Source organism: Sus scrofa, chromosome 6, assembly GCF_054392235.1.
Source record: "Sus scrofa isolate SSC_HxYL_T2T_F1_AM1 chromosome 6, Sscrofa_HxYL_maternal_Yorkshire_Landrace_v2.0, whole genome shotgun sequence".
NCBI classification, from domain to species: Eukaryota; Metazoa; Chordata; class Mammalia; order Artiodactyla; family Suidae; genus Sus; species Sus scrofa.
In genome coordinates, this window is record NC_139388.1 from 165141708 (window position 1) to 165166536 (window position 24829).

The following is a 24829-nucleotide window of genomic DNA, read 5'->3' on the forward strand; positions in this document are numbered from 1 at the left end:
ACGATCTGGCGTTGCCATGAGCTGTGGTGTAGGTCACAGACGCGGCTCGGATCCCACATTGCTGTGGCTCTGGCGTAGGCCGGTGGCTACAGCTCTGATTCGACCCCTAGCCTGGGAACCTCCATATGCCGCGGGAGCGGCCCAAGAAATAACAAAAAGACAAAAAAAAAAAAAAAAAATAGTATGTTTGGTTTTTGTTACCTTTGTAACCTTTGTTACCTCTCAACTTGGTTAGATTATGAATAGAGAATGTGGTCTTTAAAAATTTGTTAAGGTTTTCTTTGTTGCCAAGGTCACAACTTGTTTTTACATTTGTTTTCTGGATATGTCAACATATCTGTTCAAAAGATATTAGATTTCTATAAATCCATTGTGTTAATTTTATTGACTATGTTTCAGTTTCTCCTTTTCCTTGCTTTTCTTTCTTTGCTCTTTCATAAATTGTATTCTGCTATTTATATCCAAAGAGCAAAATGAAATAGGCAGAATACATTTTATTGTATTTTAAAAATATATATACAGAAATAGAATTGTAAAGTGACTTGGGTTGATAGTCATAGGTTGTTTAAATTTTAATAGGAGTGATAGTAGGGAATGGCAGGGAATACCCCCTCACAATGGGGACAGAAGTTATCAGTTGTATATCAAGGATTGAGTCAGTGTGGGATGTTTAGGGGAAAAGTGGCATGTTGAAGAGATTTGGCTGTTGATACATTTGAAAGACTGTTAGTCTATAGAGTGTTGCCTTTTTTATAAATGGGTTTTGTGTTAAGAATCTTTGCATTAGTAAGATGTGGGGGGGATGTTTTTCTTATGAAGACAAAAATTATAAATTTCAAAGGAGCGTTTGTATGTGCATGATATAGGTAGACCATAGCATTATCTTAATTTGATGAAGCAGTAGTATTTGCTAAGGTAAGTGAGTAAACAGTTTTTGCGCCCTGAAGCCTTCTCTTAGGCAACTTTTTAAAAAAATGACAGTAAAGTATTATTAAAAGAATAATTTCAGTGTGAACAACACATCTGTTGGAAATTACTGCTTTAAAAACTAATGAACATCCATATACCTTCTCCTAGATTTAGTAATTTTAACCATTTTTGCCATGTTTGATTTTTTTCTGTATGCATTCCTCAGAATTTTTTTCCAACTTTATCTTGCTTAGTGCCTTGAATTTTGAATTCCAGCTTGTGTGATGTTAATTCTGCTTCGTGTTCTCTTTTTATTTGAATTACTTGATATTTCTTATGTTTAAAATATATCTCCTAAAAATTTTAATTTTTTACTTCACATGACAGTTTTTTTTGTTTTTTTTTTCCGTCTTGTTGCTATTTCTTGGGCCGCTCCTGCGGCATATGGAGGTTCCCAGGCTAGGGGTCCAATCAGAGCTGTAGCCGCCGGCCTACGCCAGAGCCACAGCAATGCAGGATCCGAGCCGCATCTGCAACCTACACCACAGCTCACGGCAACGCCAGATCATTAACCCACTGAGCAAGGGCAGGGACCGAACCCGCAACCTCATGGTTCCTAATCGGATTCGTTAACCACTGCGCCACGACGGGAACTCTGACAGTTTTTGTTTTTTAAGATAATGGCCTGTATATTGATTTGATTCCCCCTACCATATCCTATTTATTTTACATTATTATTTTCTCTCTTTTTCTGTTCCTTATTGGTGCTGATTATCGGGTTGTGATTCATTCATTTTCCCCCCTTATTAATGTGGAAATTCTGTTACATTTATTCCATTAACGATTATTGCATTTTTGCCTGTACTTACCATACTTATTTCTCTAATATTTGAAAACAAGATTGTTAGCTTTCTTCAACTAAAATACAAGACCTGTGGATTATTTTCATTTCTTTCCCCTTCACCTCCCAATTCCAGAAGATTTTAGAACTTTTTTTTGTAACTGAACTTCTGTGTTTTACTCAGTTTAATTCTTTTGGTTTTAAGATTTTCTTTTGTCACTTTTAATTTAATTTCCTTTTGTCAGTATTAATAGTTTCACTAGCATTCTTTTGGTAGTTTGCCTGATAGATCTTTTTCCATCTTACTTTCATGAATGGGGCAACACAGTCCACACTGTTTTTAAAAATTATCATTACCACAACGTCACCAGTGTAACTGAAACTGCAAGTTATTGATTTTTATTTATAAGCATCAGTATTTTTAAAAACTGGATTTTAAGAGTTGATCTCATTCTTCTTTGAAAATTGATCTGTTTCAAAATACTCCTGTAATAGTGGAATACGTAAACATTTAAAATTACCTTCCTAAGTAATGAAATGTAAAGATAATGTGCTTATTCATATGATCATTTCTTTTGGAGTATGACAGTTTATACTCTGCCAGTTTTTTTCGTTTGTTGAAGTATAACATAGCTTTTTTCTTTTAAAATAGTATTTTCCTAATTAATCAAAACTGTATTGAACATAATAATATTTATGTCTAAGATTTACCTCTAAAATTCTTACCCATTTTCTTACGGATAAAATGATGCTTTATGTTTGTTTCAAAGACCCAGTATCTGGTCTGTGTTTATTTTTTCAATGAGAATAAATAAAAATGAAGTTAGTGAGAAATTCTAATTTGGGCTTCTTGAGTTAAAATATGGATTTTTAAAAAGAATAACCAACTTCTTATTTCACTAATGAACCAAAATTTGATTTAACCTAAATCTGTATGTTTAAGGCTTATCTTTAAAATTCTTAACCAATTTCTTTCTTTCCTTTTATAGCATAAATGGGATTTTTGGTTGGTTTATTTTTTTTAATTAGAATTAGAAAAGAATAAAGTCGAAGTTAGTGAGATTTTGACTTGTATAACTTCTGCTGCCATGTGAACCTTTGATGAACAGTCCTCATTTTCTTTTCAAATGTAAATTCTTTTTCATATTCTCTGAAACCTAGTGGTTTAATTGAAAATCCAGAATATAGAATATCTTTGAGTTTATTTATTTTTCAATCCAGGTGATACTGATGGCCACTAAAATTTGAATTTATAAAGGTCGGACCTTGGCATGCCTTGGTTGTTCTGGCCAAAACTAAAATGACTTTTGAGAGGGGTATGTGTGTATGTACCTAATTTAAAATATCTTTGACTGCTACTAGTATTCTGTTTGCTCATTGATGAATTTCATGACTAGGATACGAGGGTATTGGAAATACATCTTCATGAGTTTACTTACGACTTATTTAGCTTAGTAGAGAGTCAGTGACAAGGCATTAGGGGACATTTTGCAAAAGGTCAGATTTTCCTCTCTGGTGTCAGTTTGAAAACTCAGAAAATATATAAAATTATGGTATTGGTACTGAACGAAGGGAAATGACTATGAATCATGTTAAAGTATATTGTCTTCTTTGTTGGCATGAGTTCCACCAGGGTACAGTCCTATTTTGTGACATAATTCCTTGTTTTATTGAGGCTGAAACCACACCTTTTAAACTTGGAAGACCCCCTAAATCTAGTAATTTAGTATTTGGTAAATGAGCTTATGCTTATGCTTTTTCATATATTTTTATTTTTTCATAGATTTTCGGATTTGGACAAGGTCCTATAAATTAGCTCCTCTAAGCACATCAGTTAGTGGCAGAGCCAGGGCTGAACCTGGGACTTCTAGATCATGCTGTTTTTGGTTTTTGTTTGTTGGGTTTTTTAAAAAAAGAAACTTTAAATTTTGGAATGGTTTTAAATTTACAGGTAAGTTGCAGAGAGTACAGCGAATTCCTCAGTACTCCTTGCCTCATTTCCCCTATTATTAGCGTATTACGTTGCCATGGTACATATATCAAACCTAAAACCGACACTGGTGCATTACCATTAATTGAATTCTAGACTTTATTTGGATTTTAGTAGCGTTTCCAGTGGATCCAGTCTAGGCTACCACACTGCATTTAATTGCCATGTCTCCTCAGTCTCTCTGGTCTATGATAGTTTCTCAGTCTTGCCTTTTTTTCTATAACTTTGACATTGTCAAGGAGTACTAGCTAGGTATTCTGCAGAATGTCTTCCAACCTAGATTTGTCTGATGTTTTTCTCATCATTAGACTAGGGGAGTAGGTTTTTGGAAAGAATACCGCAGATGTGAGATACCTTTCAAATCACCTTCATGGGGGGGTATTAACCTTTGTCACTTGATTAAGATGGTATTTGCCAGGTTCCTCCACTATAATTTCCCCCTTATCCTTCTCTCCTCTTTGGAGAGGTAGCCTCATGTCCTTTTTACTTTGTATTCTGTCTTCCTGTCTATCTATTTTTTGGCAGTGGTTTTTACATTATTAGTAAGCCTTAAATTTTTCTGTCAGATAAATTCTTAGACTGAAAGTGGTGTACATTTTTGCCAGTAGCTTTTGTTGGATCTTGATGATGTGAAGAGTTTTTGGCACTCAGATTGATTAAGGGCCCATCCCCCCAACTTCTTCTCTCAACATGTGTACATTGCATTGAAACTTACTTTTTATATGTTTGCTGCTGTTTCTGTTGGGTTGAAAAATGAGGTTTTTTTTTTTTTTTTTTTTTTCACTTTTCTATTTCTGATACCTAGCACAGTTCCTGGTGGCTAGAAATTTTTGGTAAATGTTTGTTGAACTACATTGGTGAAGGGAACTTCTGTTACTTGGAAAACACAACAAGTGCATGATATTTTCATTATAGATTGCTACCATTAAGAAATTATAACCTGTAGTTCAACTGATTGAGTAGGCCAGCAAGTGAATAAAACTGCTAAGGGAACTCCTAAATGACAGATTCTCAAAATATGTTGTCCTACAAACAACGTCAACATCTCCCACAAACAGCATGAACATCAGATAACTTATTAGAAATGCATATTCTCAGGCCTTACCTCAGACCAACTGAATAAGAATCTCTGTGCTTGGGTTAGAAAACCTGTGTTTTCACAAGCCCTCCAGGTGATACTGATGGCCACTAAAATTTGAGACATACTCCCTAAAAGCATAGAAGATAAAAAAAATCAAAGAAAATGAGCCGCTGGTGGTAAGTGACCACAGCAGTGAAACTAGGTCCCCTTGTACCCTGCTATCTCTGTCCTTGAGGAAGCTTAGGTATATTTTGATGCTTTTAATTTGAAATCATCAAAACATATTTGAAATGCTTCTTAGGTTAAGTGTCTGTCTCTAGCTGTGCAAATGCATTCGCTAGTACACAGTACATTCCAGTTTAAAAACTAGTTGCCAGCCAGATTTTTTTTTTGGCAAATGTGATACGTCATTTGATTTAGGTGCTGTATGTGTTTCAACAGCACACTTTGATTAGGATAAAGTACAGTATAATAAGGACAAACAAAATCTTAACCCAAAAGTATACTGTTGTTCACTTTCTCTTTTACTTGGTGGAAAATTTTTTGACTTCAGTTTTGTCAGGGAAACTGTTTTCAAGGCAACATGAACTTAATGATACGTTTTTTTAACTTTCAAAAAATGTGTTGTCTATTGGCAGCAGATGGCTGACATAGCTCTTTTGCTTCAAGTGTCCACTTTTCCAGGAAATGACTCCCATCTGCCGCAAGAGGAATGCTGACCTTTAATGTGCATGTTAGTCAGTTCTTTTAGCTCAGTGCCAATCTAATAATATTGCATATATTGTGAATTTGGTTGAAAGTATGTGCTAGCCAGATTGTTTTCTACCTGGAGTTTCAGTCTTTTGGAGATAGAAAGTTTGTGTGTTATGTATTTAATAATTAAAAATAGTTTTAATAAGTAATACATTCTCATGGTTTAGAAATCAGTACAATATAAGAAGATATTCAGTGGGAAAAAAATGTCAGCCCCAGAGTTCCCTGGTGGTTCATCAGGTTAAGGACCTGGTATTGTCACTGCTATGGCTTGGGTTGCTGCTGTGGCATGGGTTTGATCCCTGCCCCTGAAACTCCACACACTGCAAGTGCGGCCAAAAAAAAGTCAGTCCCATTCCTGCCCTCAAGTGCTTCATTTGCACCAACTCTGTGACCAACCACTTTTCTTATTTATCCCATATTTCTTGTTTATCCTCCTAGAATGTCTTAATACAGACACAAACAAATATGAATAATTAGTATCCCTTTACCACGAAAGGTTACACATTATTATACATACATATTGTTCAACACTGTATTTTTTGTCAAATTGCTGAGCGAAAGGGGAAATAAATAATTTGGTAGATGTTGCCAAAATGCCTTCACTAGGCTTGGTACCAGTTTGAGTTCCTACTAGCAATGTTTGAGAGTGCCTCTTTGCTCAATCTAGCTAACAAATTATGTTATGAAATTTTGGATTTTTACCACTAGGTGATGACCGATATTTTATATATTTTATGTTATATTTATATTTTATATATTATATATTTATATATATATTATATATTTATATTTTATATATTTTATATATATATTTCTTTTTTCTTTTTAGGGCTGCACTTGTGGCATATGGAAGTTCCCAGGCTAGGAGTGAAATTGGAGCTGCCTGGCCTATACCACAGCCACAGCAATGCAGGATCTGAGCCCCATCTTCGACCTCCAACACAGCTTGTGGCAATACCGGATCCTTAACCCACTGAGCAAGGCCAGGGATTGAATCCACATCCTCATGGAAACTAGTTGGATTCTTAAACTGCTGAGCCACCGGAGTATAGTTTCAATGACATTTTCTTGTGAGTAAAGTGAGCTTATTTTTATAGGTTAAAGAATGGGCCTTTTGTAGTATTTACTTTTTATAAAGTATCTGTTAATACTCTTAAGTCCATTTTTCTATTGGAGTTTGTTTATTCTCTTAATTTCGAGGAATTCTTTGTATATTGTATATATTCTCTTAATTTCTACGAGTTCTTTCTTTGCAAATATTTTTCCCCAGGTTGTTTTCTTTTGACATTACATGAACTTTAGTTGAAGGGTATGTGTCTTAAGTTTTTACTGCTCAGAGTATCTTCCTAAAAGTTGCTTAGCTTTGATTTATTTCCTTTTTTCCCCTCCTTCCTTGTATCTCTCCCCCTTTTCTTCTTCTTTCCTTCCCAGCCTAATTTCTTAATACAAGTTTTTGCGGCAGTTTGAAGGTGCTTTTTTGTTGAACAGTAATCAGTTCATGGGTGGATATTGTTAAATGATTTTAATGTATATGACCCTGGTTCATCTGTTTTGAAGGCCATGTTTTTGGTATACTGCGCACTGGAGAAAGAACCTGTGCCAATGTCCTTGCCTCCAGCCTTGGTGCCACCTTCTAAGAGGAAAACGGTCAGTATCTCAGGCCCTATGCGGTTGATCCCTTCTTCTTCAGCATCAGCCAAGGAACCTTACCACTCCTTACCACCTGTAGGCATTTTACCAACCAAAGCACCATTAAGACAGGTATAGATTTATAAGCGTTAAAGGGCTTTTTTCTTGCATGGCATTTAATAGTTGTTCGCTTGATGAAAGATAGAAGGAACAATCAAAGGGATCGAAGATTTAGAGCTCCCTCTGGTTGAAACTAATGTGACATCCTAGAGAGACAGATAATTCTTCTGCATTGGCCTTACTTAGGTCACGTGGATGTTTCATTGCCTTTGCCTTGATCTGCCTGAAATTAAAGTTGGAGACTGAAGATACTCCATGCTAATCAGCATGCTTGCTCGGGCGTAGTTAACAGATTTTTTTTTTTTTTTTAAATCTTTAGTTAACTCTTGATTCTTTGGGATCATATTAGCCAATTTTGGGTTGTCTAAGGCCTTTTTTTTCCTGCAGCCTACTTCTTATTAGGTCGAATAAAGGAAAATGATGAGATATGCAAATCAACCAATTTGGCTACAATTGAGAATGCAGAATGAAATTATGAAAAAATGGAGTTTTAGAATTTTCTGAATATTTTGTTTATATAGACTCTCACATCTTAATGTGGTCATTCATAAGTCAAGAGTTAACTGTGCTTGAATTTACTCGTTACTTAAAAATAAGGTGACATCTGTAAATACAGTCCCTGTAGCTGACCTATATTTTTCTTCTGTAATTTTCTTTTCATCACGGCATTTCACTTGGGGTGTGGTGGAAGTTGCTGTGGTTAGTTGGGTAGAATTGCTCAGAATTTGACAGATACTGTCATGGGTTGAAAGAGTGACACTTGTTTCATTTTGGCAGAAATGATACATATATATATATATATATATATATTTTTTTTTTTTTTTTTTTTTTTTTTTCCCCCCTGTAGTGGGTTGTGTCCCCTGCGGAAAAAGCTAAATATGATGAAATCTTCTTGAAAACCGATAAAGATATGGATGGCTTTGTGTCTGGATTGGAAGTTCGTGAAATCTTCCTAAAGACAGGTTTACCTTCTGCCTTATTAGCCCATATTTGGTAAGATTTTATTTAAATTGATCTAAAAAAACAAATATGGTTTTGTGTTAACTCTAGTTTTGTCCATTGCTATTTTTAAACATTTCTAGGTAGGACAGTTTTTGTTTTAGAATTCTTCGTAGAGAAAAATTAAGTGTCATGATTTCTTTTGGATAATGAACAAAATCTTGAGAATGGGTCACCTGTACTTTTATTAGATTGACAGTGTCAGTTAATGGTTATTAGAATATTAAAATTCAGCATTGGTTTATATCAATTAAAGTTCAGGTTTTAAGGAAAAATCCCAAATTCTGAAATTTAAACAATATAAAAAACAAGTCATCAAGGTGTACTTCTATAATTCTCTAGGGTATATATACACTTTTATACATTTACATGGGAACTGCACACTTGGTCCTTTAAAAAAAGACAAATTTCGGTGTCTGTAGTGAATTTCACATTGAGATACTGTGTAATGAAAATACATTGTAGTGTGCCTGCTGTCAATCCATCTGACTGTACCACAAATTATCTTGAGGTTTTCAAGGGGCAGCAGATATCAGAAGTGGAACCACGTAGTTGCAAAGAGGAACTTAGAAAAGAACAAAGGATCTGCTTTAAAAGGAACAAGAACCTAAGACTGAGAAAGATTAAATATTTTTAACTAGTAATAGCTGCCACTTTCAGGTGCCTAGGCTAGGCACTGGTGCTGAATAAATGGCATCTGTCATGAGCTCGGTATTATACACAAACCTTTTTTATGTACTTTGTCTTTAGTTCTCACAGTCACCTTGAAAGATAGGTGTTATCTCCACTTTATAAGTAAAGGAACTCAGGCTTGGAGAGGTTAAAAAACGTGACCGTCACAGGAAAAAATAAGTAGAGAAGCTGGAATTCACAGTTTGACACCATAGCCCATAGTCTTTTTGTCATGCACATTAGCTTTCAGTGAATCAAATAGATCAGGATTTTAGGAAGCTGGACTTCAAAAAAAGAAAGAAAGACAGAGAGATAGAGAAAGAAAGGAACAAGCAAAAAGAGAAAAAGCAAATAAAATAAAACATTTGCTATTTCTCTTCAAGTGATTTTGTAAAAGTTCCCAGGCTGCTGCCTTCTCTTTGCATGTAATCTCCAGGTGTTGTTTTTTGCTTTGACTTGGTGATCCTTATATCCTCCAACTTCAACAGTTACAGGAAGCCGCTGACATGGAATATTTTAGAATTGTTCTAATGCTATTAATGAACCAAAATTGTTGAAACTTAGGTTTCACTTTTGACATCTTTATTTTTTCTTTTTTATAGCTGCACCTGTGGCATATGGAAATTCCCAGGCTAGGGGTTGAATCAGAGCTGCAGCTGCCAGCCTACACCACAGCCACAGCAACTCGGGATCCTTAACCCACTGAGAGAGGCCAGAGATTGAACCTACTTCCTCACAGAGACTGTGTTGGGTTCTTAAATCGCTGAGCCACAATGCACGCTCCACTTTTAATGTTGAAATGCTGGGAGTAGAGAATGTTGGAATTCTTTGGCTCACCACAACTTTTACTCTATGGCAGTTTTGGAAATTGGTAAGAAAGCACAGAGCAAACCCAAATTTGAGGCCCCTGCTCACCACGAAGGTGAACAGTCTCTTCTTATCATTTTAGCCATCATCTCTCCTCTAACATTTCAATGAGTTTTAGCTACAAGTTGGTGTGACTTTCTTTTTTAATTCAACTCATCGTTTTTGTTTTTCTTTTTAGTTAGGGCAGCACTCGCGACATAGGGAAATTCCCAGGCTAGGGGTTGAATTGGAGCTATAGCTGGCCTACACCACAGCACAGCAACGCTGGATCCTTAACCCACTGATCAAGGCCAGGGATCGAACCCACATCCTCGTGGATCCTAGTCAGGTTTGTTAACCTCTGAGCCATGAAGGGAATTCCCCCAACTGATCATTTTTTAAAAGCTACATAGTCATATTACTTTTCCCTTGGATTTTTAGAATGGTAGTTGTGGCATTTATCTATTGTTCATTTTGTGTATTTGTACAGGGCATTATGTGACACAAAGGACTGTGGGAAGCTTTCAAAAGATCAGTTTGCCTTGGCTTTTCACTTAATCAATCAAAAGTTAATAAAGGGTATTGATCCTCCTCACATTCTTTCTCCTGAGATGATTCCACCATCAGATAGGGCCACTTTGCAGAAGGTAAGACCACTTAAAAGAAAACCTAAGTACATTAACAGAAAGGAACAAATGCTATGTCAGCTGACAGACTTGATTTGTATGGAATAGTAGAGAAAATGTATCTGGCTAGGAACAGAGCAATATACTGTTTGTGGTTTGGTTTGTGCCTAAAATATGTTTTGAATGCCTTGTATGACATAATTGTTTATCCCACCATTCGTTATGCATATGGCAACCATATTTTCCAGTCTTAAAATTGGAAAAATGTGATCTTGTTTTTCCCCTCCTGGATTTACAAATTAGTTTTTATGAATAGAGTGTAAATTTTAGGTGAAATCTGAAGAAATTATTGTGTTTCATTTGATGATTCATTCTTGGAGAAAATACAGATTTGAAAACAAAATCTAGGAGATTTGTTGATTTTACATTAAAAAAAAGGAAAAAAAAAACATGTTGAGGAAAAGTCTGGGTGTTGTTTGCCATATAGATGACCCTAGATTCCCAAGCATAATATCAGATTTCATATTTGAACAGCTAGAAGTAGGTTTTGGCTACTTTTGGTTTCTGGGCAAGAATGGGAATTTTTTATACTACATGTTTTAGTAATGTTGATTTTTCTCTTATCTAGAAACCCTTCCTTACATAGTGGTTTGTAATATCTTGGCCTTAGTAATAGAGCTTTAAAAGGACTTTGCATACTCTAGTGGCTTTTGCCTTTAAAAATACATGCTTTGTATCTTTAAATCTTTTGTGACCTACAAAGTAACATTGCTGTGGTTATTCTCCATATATATATATATATATATACACACACACACATATATATATATTTCATATATATATATATATATATATCTGTTTGGTATAGGAGAATTCTCTTTAAAATGTCAACAGAATATTTTAGTCTTGCATTAATTTTGTCACAGGTTAAAAAAAATCCCATTTTAACAAATATAATAAAAGCCAAAATTAGATTTTTTTTTTCCTAAGTCAACTAAATGGAAATTAATAGCCACTAAGCACAGAAGTTATGTGTAAGAGTTTTTAATCCTTATTTTTAAATAAAATAAATATTTGATTATCTGCTTTTTGGTTTTTTTGGGAGGAGCTTTTCATGAATTTTTGAGTTATCTTGTAATGTAGGACATGGGCTCCCTAAGCTGTAGAGAAGGTTAAAAATGATGCCACCAAGAAAGTTAAAGGTTGCAAATTGGTATTATGCCCCTGCTGTAACTGTGTATCAGTTATGGGATGCTGTGGTGTTCCATCTTTTCTTGTCACCTGTGTACACTGTTTCCCCCCCCCCTTGTTGCCTTTTTAGATCCACTGAGTCTTCCACCAACACAAAATACAGATATGGCAGAACTTTCTATAGCAAATTATGTTTGTTCATTGAAGTTTCTATAACATTATTAAATACTTCGAGTTGCATCTGCTATACAGAATTTTTAATTTAGTAGATTTGTCTGAAGTCCTTTCACTAGAGCATAGGTAACTTTGTCTATATCAAATATCAGTATTAAATTCATTAAAATGGGATTTTATCACTGTCATCTATTAACCAAAAATTTTAACCTTTAAAATTTGCATTTGTCTTTCAAATGATCTCTTTTCTCTTTTATAATCTAATTTTTTTAGAACTGCATTTTTTGCAGCTTTAACTAATCCTTTTTTGAATGTTGCTTTCCTTTCTTCTGTGTTTTTTCTAGTTTGGACTATTTTTTCCATTCTGCAGCCCTCTGCTTTTCGCCTTTCTTGTACTGTCAGTTTCTTAACCCTACTCTCTCAAGGTTAGAGCTTTACTTTATGCCTTTTTTAGCATTACAGTTTTTGGTTTACAAGATACATTTTGAAATTAAAGGGTTTTCTGTTCAGCAAAGTTGATGCAGAGAAAATAGCTAAACAGCATGCTTTTGTCACATGTCTGTCACTTGGTCCTTGTGTGCATTTTAACTTGCCTTCCTTAGGCACTCTGATCCACTTAAAATCACCAAAGTGGAACTTTCGTGTAATGCACAAAACAGTGAGAAAAATATTTTGCAAGAAGGGGGCAGGATACTTTTTTCTTCAGATGCCCTTCTTATACCTTATATACTGTTAGCTGAGCTTTTTCCATGCTTCCTGATTGCATGCCATTTTATTGCTTTAGAATGGGAGATTAATTTTTATGTCAGCAATTGAAGAGAGACACAATCTATACCAACTAAGTACACTAGTCTTCATTCTGAATCATCTGTGGTATCACCTTATAACTTGTTTGAAGTTAAACTTATTTGTCTCACTCTTCTTATTTGATGATATTTTTAATAGTGAAAGACTGTCAAATATGAGTCACTTTTTTTGAGTTAGTGACGGAAGAGGTGTGGAAGTCATGAGTTTCTTGGTTTGCTTGCACCTCTGATAGCAAATTTCTCAGTAGCATTTAGGTGATGTTAAGTTACCCTTGGTGATAGAAGTGAGACTAAGTGCTACTTTTTCATTTCGTTCACCTTTTCAGTTGTCTGGCCTGACTTAGCTCATAAGTCAGGTTTGGACAGAATTAAAATCCTAGTGAATGCTTGTAACATTCAGAAATCCATTTTAAAATTTCCAACCTAATTTAGAATGATTAAGGGTCTGTGTATCAGTGAAACATGGTAAAACAGTAAGAAGTATATTTGGTATAAATCTATAGTTAATATGAAATGGAGACTAGCATTAATTGAATCCTAATAGATGAGTTTTGGTATTGAAGTCAAAACAAAACAAAACAGGAGTTCCCTGGTGGCATTGTGGGTTAAAGATCCAGCATTGCCACTGCTATGGATTGGGTCACTGCTGTGGCGTGGGTTTGATCCCTGGTCCGGAAACTTCCACATGCCACGGGCATAGCCAAAAAGAAAGAAAAAAAAAAAACAAACATGAGGGCTATTATGCAGTGTAGCATAAAGAAATATAGAATTATTTACCAAATTTTGTTGATGTGTCTGTTTATCAAGTTGGCTTTTAGCGTAATGGGGGTTTCATTTATCTAAATAATCTTAATATGCAGGTGCCAAGGGGCATAATGTGAGGTAGTGCTTGAATTTAATTAGAAGTTTCCTGATCAGTATCACTTGTTAGCTGGGCTCAACTTTAAGTCATTTAATATGTTTCCTTAGCTCTAAAATGGGGTTAATGAAGTTCCCATCGTGGCTCAGTGAAAACGAATCTGACTAGCATCCATGAGGACGCAGGTTCGATCCCCAGCCTCGCTCAGTGGATTAAGGATCCAGCATTGCCATGAGCTGTGGTGTAGGTCACAGACATGGCTCAGATCTGGTGTTGCTGTGGCCGTGGTGTAGGCCAGTAGCTACAGCTCCGATTCAACCCCTAACCTAGGAACCTCCATATGCCACAGGTGCGGCCCTAAAAAGACAAAGATAAATAAATAAATAAAATAGGGTAAATGATAATACCTTCTCTACATACAGCCCAGTTTTCAGATTGGTTTTGAGACTTGACTAATGGATTTGAAAGTATTTAGTAGATTGTAAACCGTTGCATAGACAGGAGCAGATGGGATACTGTGAACTTTTAGGTTTCTTCCTCTGTTGTGCAAGTTGGTTACATATATTAAGTTCACAGCAATATAATTTATATTCTGTTAATAAGGTCCTCAAAATATCTTAGTTTTACATGTTCAGGCCTCAGTTTTAACATTTCCTAATGATAATTCTGTTACTTGTCAACCTGGTTGTAGCATTGGGTGTAGGCCACGTGTTTGAGGGAGCAGTTGTCTTTTGGCCCTGACTTCAGGCAGCTATATAAGGCATCAAAAGTGGTTCACAGGGAGTTCCTGCTGTGGTGCGGTGGGTTAAGAATCTGATTGCAGTGGCTGGGTCACTGTGGAGGCATGCTTTCGATCCCCAGGGCACTACAGTGGGTTAAAGGATGTGGTGTTGCCACAGCTACGGCATAGGTCACTGCTGTGGTTTAGATTCAATCCCTGGCCCAGGAACTGTTGTATACCGTGGGTGTGGCCATTTAAAAAAAAATTCACAAAGGAGACTGAGCCAGTGTGGAAGCAAGTCATCCATCTTTTTAAGAATATGTTCTATTGAGGAAGTTAATAATAATTATAGCTTATACTTAGAAAATATCATAATGTTTGCAGAGTGACCTCATATGCAGTATTTCATTTAATTTGTAAAATGGGAAGGGCAGAGATGCGTTGTCTATTTTGCAGTGAAGTTTATGTAGCTAGTGAAATATCAGAGCCCAGAATAAACCCAGCTAGGTTTTCTAAATGTAGATACCTTTCAGAGGCCAATTTTGACACCTTCATTATTGAAAGAAAACCATATGTAAGAGATGTCATATGAAGACAGTTTCGTATATGGTGATACTGGTATTTACTATGGACCATGCTGACCAAATGGTTTTACTTTAAGTAGAGTGTACACTAAAAGTATTTAACAAAAGTTAAATATTTGTTGAATTAAATAAAATCAACCACCATTATAATTCCGTGATTCCAACAAAAATGTGCATGCTTATGCTGTACCAGATGATACAACTACAAATAAATCACCACTCACCTCCCCAAGAAATGTGTGCTTCAGTGGAAGAATTAGTTTATAAATCTGATGTCTGCTTTACTGCAACATTCTAGACAGGCTTAGATCAAGCGATGAAGACATTGGGATCAGAAGTTGTGGTACATATTAGAGAACAACAGCTTTTAGAGAGATTAAGGGAAAATGTCTTAGTATATAACTGTGTGTGTGTGTGTGTAAAATTGTACTAGATATGGCTTTCTTAAATGAATTGAGTGTTTGTAATACCATAAAATATGTATCCATATATTGCTTTTAGACATTTGTCATGCTTTGCTGTATACAGTTTTATAGTAATAATGGTATAATTGTGAACTTTGTGTTTTTAGAACATCGTAGGATCAAGTTCTGCTGCAGATTTCTCTGCTATTAAGGAGCTAGATACCCTTAACAATGAAATAGTTGACCTACAGAGGTATGTAACGTAAGATCACACCTGACTATGTAAATACACACACATATTCTTTTCTCTTTCTCATGTATATCTTGGTAAATACTACTTTATTTGATTAAATATGATGGTTCTTCAAATGGGAGTTGGTATGCCTTATTAAATCTAAGGCAACCTTTAATTGCAGGATATATTATTTTCTTGTGTAGCATGAAAAAAAGAAAAATCCCTGCCAAACAAATATTGTCCTTTCATCAGCTATATGGTACTATTTGATTTTGGTAAGTAAAATATATGTATCTTGGAATGAATAAAATACAGTTTTCTTCCAACTTTAGGTGTTTGAATAACATATTAGGAAAACATTATTACTTAATACATTTTATGGAAAGAATGCAGGCACCAGGCCGAGAACTTTCATTAACTGTTAGTGCTAATGACTTGAGATAGATATTATTGTTCCTATTTTACAGGTGTGGAGTTAAGATGCTTAAAAAGGTTATTTTACATAAAGTTATACAAAACCTGTCAGCAGTAGAACTAATACTTGATCTCCGTACTATTTTATTTGGAGTTGAATCTTCTTTTTTACACACATCTGTGTGGAACAAACTTGCTTACAGTTAGATTTGAATCTAAATAGAGCAGATACTATTGGTATTTCCTAACTCCTTTGTTCCCTAGAAATTTTGTAATAATATTCATTGTAAAAATGACCTCCTAAAATTACATGTGAGAAAGTGAGACTGTGGAGTTCCCTGGTGCCCTAGCAGTTAAGGATTTGGTCTTGTCGCTGCTGTGTTTCAGGTTCAGTCTCAGGCCTGGGAAATTCCACATGCTGCAAGCAGGATCAAAAAAAAAAAAAAAAGCAAAACTATTTTTCCATTTACTAGGGCATTGAATTTAAATATCATTTTACTTATTACAAACTTTTTTAACCTTCAGAACACTTTAAAGCAGATAATGGCTAACTTATTTTATTAATGATATTAAGACATAGGAGATTAAATGATTTATCTGGTTATATGGCAAGAACTCGGGAATAATCTTTCCTCCTCCATGAAACTACATTGAGATTTTTGTAGAGAAACTAAGTTATGAATTTTTTTAAGTTGCAAGAAAGAACTCAACCCAGGCTAACTTAGGTGAGAGTGAATTTATTCAGTTGTGAAACTAAAACCTCAGAGAGGGTAGGGATGGCTCAAGGTTTAGCTTTGTACAGAGGCTCAGATGATACAATTCTCTTGCTCCATTTCTTATTTCCACTTCCACTGGGTTGTTCCATTCTCAGACAGACTTTCCTATAATGTTGTCAGGTTATTGTACATCTTAGTCTCATATACTTATTATTTCAAATTTAGTGGAGTGCCTTTCTTCTAGCAGTTCCTGCAGAAGCCGTAAGATTCAATCTGATTGGACTGGTTTAGGGTCATACCTACTTCTGAAACAGTGGCCTGGGATGTACAGTTTGCTAATTTGTCATGAATTCTGTCCTGGGAGTGGTGGGGAGGGGCAATAATTTGCCACCAAGACCACATAGAGGAAGGGGTGTCCCCACATGAAAATTTGGCCAGAGGAGGAATGAATTCTGGGGATAAATGTCTACAGAAGACAGTATAGCTTCAAATCCACAGTGATTTCAGTGTTTACTCTTAGTATCATCTACCTATTTGAACAGTATGTCTTGACATTTAATAAACTTAGTCTTAGGCACCTTTTTAAAAGTTTATTTTATTGAAGTATAATTGATTTACAGTGTTGTGTTAGTTTCTGCTATGCAGAGGAGTGATTCAGATCATATAAACACATTCTTTTTCATACTCTTTTCCATTATGTTTTGCCACTGGATGTTGAATATAGTTCCCTGTGCTATGCAATAGGACCTTGTTGTTTATCTGTTCTACGTATAATAGTTTATATCTGCTAATCCCAAATTCCCAGTCCATCCTTCTCCACCACTTCCCCCCTGACAATCACAGATCTGTTCTCTATGTGAATTTGTTTCTGTTTTTCAAATAAGTTAATTTGTGTCATATTTTAGATTCCACATATGTGATAACATATAGTATTTGTTTTTCTCTTTCTGATTTACTTAGTAGGATAATGTCTAGGTCCTTCTGCTGCAAATGGCAGTATTTCATTCTTTTTATGGCTGAGTAATATTCCATTGTATTTCTTTATCCCTTCATCTGTAGATGGATATTTAGGTTCGTTCCATGTCTTGGCTATTGTGAATAGTGCTGCTGTGAACATAGGGGTACATGTATCTTTTTGAATTATAGTTTTCTTCAGATATATGAGTGTGGGCACCTTTTAAAATGTCATTGTTGAGAGTTCCCTTTGGATCTATGAGGATGCGGGTTTGATCCCTGGCCTTGCTCAGTGGGTTAAGGATCTGGTGTGGCCGTGAGCCGTGGTGTAGGTCACAGACTTGGATGTGGCTCAGATCTGGCGTTACTGTGGCTGTGATGTAAGCCAGCAGCTGTAGCTCTGATTCAGCCCCTAGCCTGGGAACTTTCATCTGCAGTCTACTGAGTTTTACCAAAATCTCATTTCTAGCTCAAAAATTAGCCTTTGCCTATGACATAAAGCTTCTAATATTGGAATTCTAGAAAGTAAAAAACAAACAAAAACAAACCCTTGAAGATTATGTAATTCAAGTTCCTTTTTACTTATGGGGGAAAAAAGTCAAATTCAGAGTCATACGTCAAGTCAGCAGAAGTGCTGGCTAGCACCCAAACGTGGTTGTATAAGTTCTAGTTCTGCATTTTTCTTTTATGTATGTCAGCTTCTCATAAAGATTTAGAAACAACCCAAATGGCTGTCAACAGATGATTGGATTAGGAAGATGTGGTGTATATACACAACGGAATACTACTCAGCCATGATGCCATTTGCGGCAACATGGATGGAACTAGAGACTCTCATATTGAGTGAAGTAAGTCTGAAAGAGAAAGACAAATACCATATGATATCACTTATATCTGAAATCTAATATATGGCACAAATGAACCTTTCCACAGAAAAGAAAATTATGGACTTGTGGTTGCCCGGGGGGAGAGGGGGCAGTGGGATGGATGGGGAGCTTGGGGTTAATAGATGCATACTGTTGCCTTTGGAATGGATTAGCAATGAGAACCTGCTGTGTAGCACAGGGAACTATGTCTAGTCACTTATGATGGAGCATGATAATGTGAGAAAAAAGAACGTATGCATGTATGTGTAACTGGGTCACCATGCTGTACAGTAGAAAAAAAAATAATGTATTGGGGAAATAAAAAAAAATACAAAAAAAAAAGATTTAGAACACTTCTACTTTGGTTCATAATAGAAGTAAACGTGATTACTCAGTCTATAATAGGTCATAGACTTCATTTTCATTTGGTTTATAGGTGGTCCACTAACATGTTTGCTTGCCTTATGATAAATGTGCATTGAATTGTACCTAGATTTGAAAATACTCATCATTTGTATCTCTCAAGCCTATGAAAACAGACACATATCCCAGTCTTCTAGGGCTTGCTTGATTTCAACAGTAGTTATTTAACATATGAAGTGTTTTTCGTACTGAGTTTTAATAGGAAATAGAGCAGTGTACTTAAAATGTTCTTACTAATATAAGGATTTGTAATATTAGTTACATTTTGATCAACTGATCTTTCACTTTTAGTTACCATAATATTAAATTATACTGGTGTCCGTCAATATAGTGAATTGTTGCTAACTACATAAAACAGAACATATCTCATATTTTATGACTATCTTTTTTAATTCAGAAAATCATAGTGCCGTAAAACCTTAAGTTTTACGTTGTAGTCACGTTTTATAAATGTATAATACCTGATTTGACACTTGTGAAAATGTTTTCCCTAGGCTTTTATTTTAGGCGAGATCGACAGTGTAGGTGAACTTCCCATCATCTGTCAACTTCAGTAATGTCATAGTAAGACTTATCTACCTATGCTAAAATTATGGTTTTTAAAATTCACTTTTTAAATGGCTGTGTTAGGTCACTACCACCAAGTCTTTAAGATATTACATTATAAACCTTGGCTTTGCTGTTGTGAAGACAATATTTTCTGTGCCATGGTACTACCTTTTAGCCTTTAAATCTTTTATTAATAAATCAGGATGTGATGTGTATGACACAAAACAGGAAAAAAATAATTTAAACAGATTTTTTTTAATTCATTTGCCTTTCAGATAAGATATCTAATTTTAGTCCAGGAACCAAATCTGCAAATAAATAACATGCAGAATATGGAATTGTGATGAATATGTACTGAATATGGTGCTTTCCGAGATTCATTTTTCCCCCTTAGTTATGGTTATAATACTCATAAAAATTGGAAAATACAGAAAAGCACAATAAAGAAAAGAATATTTCTTAGAATAACATTTTGAGCACTGAAAATCAGTGAAAATATAAAAAGCTATGTTACAACCTTAAGAGTTGTTTGGGTAGAGAATGTTCTTTGTTGTCTGTCGGAAAATAAGATGTTTTCATATCTTATTCGCCAAAGTTTCTAGTCTAGTTGAAAGTATAAGACCTTAAGAACATGAGGCAGAATGGCTTTTTGTCATTTTTTTTCTTTAATTTTTTTTGCCTGTGTCTGAGGCATGCCAAGATTCCAGACCAGAAATCAAATCCTCACCACAGCAGCAACCAGAGCCACAGCATTGACACCACCAGGTTCCTTAACCCAGCCAGCCACCAGGGAACTCCAAGTTTCTTCAAATTTTTATGAGATTCCCTCAACATCTGCTATATAGGGATTTAAATTATAATCTATCAGATTAAATTGGTCTGATATTTTTAACTTGAGATGTGATATTTGTAACTTTAAGAGTCTATCTTGGAGTTCCTGTAGTGGCTCAGCAGTTAACAAACCCACCTAGCATCCTTGAAGATGAGGGTTCGATCCCTGGCCTTGCTCAGTGAGTTAAGGATCCGGCATTGCCATGAACTGTGGTGTAAGTTGCATATACAGCTGGGATCCCACATTGCTCTGGCCCTGGCATGGACCGGCGACTATATCTCCAATTGGATCTCTAGCCTGGGAACCTCCATATGTCGTGAGTGCAGCCCTAAAGGAAAAAAGAGTCTATATTATATTGTGACTTTTTTTTTTTTTTTTGGCCATGCCTATGACATGCAGAAGTTCTGGGACCAAAGCTCAAACCCGCACTCCAGCAGCAGCCTGAGCCACAGCAACAATGCTGGATCCCTAACCCACTGAGCCACCAGGGAACTCCAGTTTTTAAGTTTACACTTGTCATAGCATTTACCATCCTTTATTATGGTTGTCTGCTTTATTTGGATATCTCACTGAAATATGTACTTCTTAATCATAGGGGCTGTTTGCTTCTTCACTGTTAAATCCCTGCTGCTTAGCTTACATAACAGATGTAGTGTGTGTGTGTGTGTGTGTATATATATATGTATGTATGTATGTATATATGTATATGTATATATATATATAGCTTGTATAATAGATTACAGAGAAAATTACTTTTTCAATAATGTTGAACTGTCTTGTCCTTTCTGCTTTTTCTTAGTTTTAGCTTTTACCTCTTACCTGGATCACTGTTGTAACCTCCTAATTGACTGTCTGCTTTGAATTTTTTCTTCATTCCTTGAGACCATCCTTCCTCCAACTGATATATAAAATAAAATTGTGATTCCTTAGGGACGCCCCATCCCCAACTGGACTTCTCTCACTTGTCTGAGTATGGCATAAAGTCTTTTCCTTTGTGGTGTTCTCTTGGCATCCTTAACATTCTTTTGACTCAGACACCTCCCACAATAAAGTAGAATCATCTCCCACCATGGTACTCTAAAGCTCCTACAACAGTCACTGTGTGTTTGCTCTTGTATACTTTCTCAGTTTTCAGCATAATGCTCCAATCTACCATTTGAATTTCATTCCTCTTCTCCAGCCATATGATGGGTGGGCTTATTACCTCTCATCTCAGCACGCTGCCAATTTTTATTCTTCTGTGCCTCTGATCCTATTGTTCCCTTTTGCCTAAGCATGCCTTTTACCTTATAAACTTTTATTTATGCTTTAAGGCCCAGCTTAAATATCATCTTTATCAAACTGTCCCTAAAACCTTGATTGGTAGTTGTTTTTTACTTTCTACTTAGAGACATAATTCTTGTATCATAGTACTCACCATATTTTAGCATGATTTTTTTTAAAATGTGTTTTTTTTTTTTTCCCAAATTTGTACTCTTTCAGGGCAGGGACCATGTCTTACTCTGTTGGATATGTCTGGAAATTAATGCACACAGTGCCTGACATCACAAAATTTCAGTATAGGTTAGTTGGTTGAATGAATAAATCAAAATATGTTATAAATATTAGAATGTTTCCCAGATTAATTCCTGCAAAGTTTATAGTAGACTAGAAATCATCACTAAATGTTGAAATAAAGCAAAAGATCTCTGAGTAATAGCTTATTTTGAAGGCTATAGAAGAAGATTTAATAGACAAAAGAGTTTTTAATCCTCACAGGGACACAAAGGTTCCTGGACTGATTTTTCATATTTTGCCAACCTGTTCTTGTGTCAAGGATTTCTTGTGAGAATCTGTTGAAGGCTATTAGACTTTGCCTCCAGAAAAAAAAGAATGTATGCATCCATGTACACCATTTGGCATTTATTTCAGGAGTTCCTAGACTCTTGCAGACTCATTTTTAAGAACCCTTGTTCTGAAAGTAAATAGAGAAGTTCTTGGCAGTGGAAAGGCGAAACGTATTGAGAAATTGCTTCAGTCACTTAGATAGTGTGGTGGTGGTAGTTTATGCTGAGGCTGGAGTTAAAATATTTATTTATCGTCTACCAGCTTCTCCTTCCTTCCTGTCTCTGTCCTTTTAGCACTAATATCAGGAAGTAAAAGCTACGTCCTGTCAGACCAGTGTGTCATTCTGGTCTTGGGCCAGTAAACAGGATAGATGATTACAATAATAGTGATTAGGCATTGTGCTATGTTTGTTTTTTTATAAATTTTCTTATTCAATTTTTGCAGCATAGCTGAAGGGTAAGCAGTTTTATCCTGATTTTTCAGATGAGGAATGGGCAAGTCTTTTTTAAGAAACTTTCCTTGGTATCCACCTCAGCTCAGAAAGCACTCAATCTCCTTCTCTCGGAACGCTGACAGTTCTGAATTACATTTCTTTCCCCATTAGCCTCTGAGCATTGTGTGATAGCACCAGCTGTCTCCTTATTTCTAATTAGGCTATGATATTTATTTCAGACCATGAACATTCTAACCAGATTGTCTGGTTTGACTCCTCGTGACTTAGACAAATTCCTTAACTGTCTTTGCCTCAGTTTCTTCATCCATAAAATGGAAATATGAATATTACCATCTAAAATGCCTAGTATAGTACCTGAAACTATAAACATGGTAAATTCTCAATGCATATTGGTAATTATAATCATTCCACAAACCTAGCTCAGCACTCAGAGCATAGCATTCACTGCAAGGGGCTCAGCAGACATTGGTTGGAGTTATTAGCTTGCATAAATGCTTTCTTCACTAGTTGGAGATTGGAACTGTGTTCCTAAATATATAGATCTCTATCTCAATCATATTTAAGAACTGTTTATTTAGAAAATATTTATGGCAATGTTAGCATATGGTTTGATTTTTTTTTTAAATATGTTTTTGGTTTAGTTCAATTCAAATACTGTGAGAAACCCTTAGCTCTGGAGAGAGCATTGCTTACACCATGAGATCTGGAATTCTTTTGCTTATGAAATCCAACCTGATCTGTTCCTGGCCCTGTAGTGTATTGATGCTAGAAAATCTCAATCGTGACTTCCTCAGCAGTGGTGTTACTGATCGAATAAGCTGTAGATTGTAGCATGCATATTTTCTGGTAATAAGGAGGCAGCTTAATTCATTTTCACCTGAAGTACATGGTTCATCATTTAAGACCTCTGCTTAGAGAGACTTCCCTTATTTGAAACCCTCCTTGCTCAAGTCTGAGTCCGTGCTAATACAGTAGCCACTAGCTACACGTGGGTATAAGCACTTGAAATAATTGATCCAAATTAAGATGTGCTGTTAGTATCATATACTGAATTTCAGAAGAAGAATATGAATATTTTGGGTACCTTGGATTAAATTTATTAAAATAAATTTCACTTGCTTCTTTTTACTTTTTAATATATAGATCATTTAATATTATATATGTGGCTTACTTTATATTTCTAATGGATCACTCTGGTCTGAATCAATTGGTTTCTATAAAAATACATTTTAACTTGCTTTGCATTATTTTGTGGGACTGGTAGCTTATTAAGGGGCTCTTACCTCTTTTAAGAGAGCAGTAGTTGGGAGTTCCCATTGTGGCTCAGTGGGTTAAGAACCTGACTGGTGTCCATGAGGATGTGGGTTCAATTCCTGGCCTCACTCAGTGGGTTAAGGATCCAGCATATGCCTGCCATTGTGAGCTGCAGGCATAGGTCACAGCCACGACTGGGACCTGGTGTTGCTGTGGCTGTGGCATACACTGGCAGCTGTAGCTCTGATTCAGCCCATAGTCTGGGAACTTCCATATGCTGTGGGTGAGGCCCTAAAAATAAATAAAAAATAGATAAATAAATAAGCAAGCAAGCAAGCAAAAGTTATTAAGGGTGTGTTTCACTTTGGGAACCAAAAATATCTACCAAGAAATGTCAGCTCCTGAGGATTTAGGAATCAGTCTTTACCAACATATTTAAGTGCTAACTGCCATCACTCTGGACATTTGATCGCGTCTTTCCAAAAAGCCATTAAGTGTTATACTTTTACATTAGTAGACTGGATGATGATGATGATAGCTGACATTTATTAAGTACTTACTGTGTGCTAGGCACTGTCCTGAAGTGTTTCTAGAGGTAATATAAATGAGTCCTCCCCATCAATTTTGTTCCCCTTTTTTAAATTAAGAAAACTAAATCTTGGTCTTACATTTCTTTCCTGTCAGCTTTTTCATCTCTTTTTTTCCTACGAGATAAGTAGAATAAACTAATTATTAGGGGTTTGCAAAATACTTTCACTTCTTGTTTACTTTTTTTAAATTTATTTTTTATTGTTATTTCCCCCAACACACTTGTTTTTTCCCACTGTACAGCATGGGGACCCAGTTACACATACATGTATACATAATTTTTTCTCCCATTGTCATGCTGCATTCTAAGTATCTAGACATAGTTCTCAGTGCAACACAGCAGGATCTCATTGTTAATCCATTCCAAAATCAATAGTTTGTATCCATTAACCCTAAGCTCCCAATCCCTCTCACTCCCTCCCCCTCCCCCCGGGCAACCACAAGTCTATTTTCCAAGTCCGTGATTTTCTTTTCTGTGGAAAGGTTTATTTGTGCTGTATATTAGATAC

The 24829-nt window shown here is 35.7% G+C and overlaps 2 protein-coding genes across 11 annotated transcripts in view; both read left to right on the plus strand.

Moving 5' to 3' along the window:
• Positions 1–24829, plus strand: part of RAB3B (RAB3B, member RAS oncogene family) — a 580278-nt gene that overhangs the window by 509005 nt on the left and 46444 nt on the right. The window lies entirely within an intron of this gene.
• The window catches only part of EPS15 (epidermal growth factor receptor pathway substrate 15), a 136258-nt gene that overhangs the window by 51146 nt on the left and 60283 nt on the right, over positions 1–24829 (plus strand). For 5 of the 10 annotated variants that reach the window (XR_014808272.1, XM_005665438.4, XM_021096668.2 and 2 more), the window contains exons 9-12: positions 7135–7224; positions 8174–8319; positions 10334–10490; positions 15376–15461. Coding sequence is in view for 8 of the 10 variants with exons in the window: in XM_005665438.4 (XP_005665495.1) it covers positions 7135–7224; positions 8174–8319; positions 10334–10490; positions 15376–15461 (479 nt within the window). In the remaining 2 variants the exon portion in view is untranslated. Of the gene's footprint in view, positions 1–7134; positions 7339–8173; positions 8320–10333; positions 10491–15375; positions 15462–24829 lie in introns of all 10 variants that reach the window. The other 5 variants (XR_014808273.1, XM_013999405.3, XM_013999407.3 and 2 more) reach the window with 1 other exon arrangement.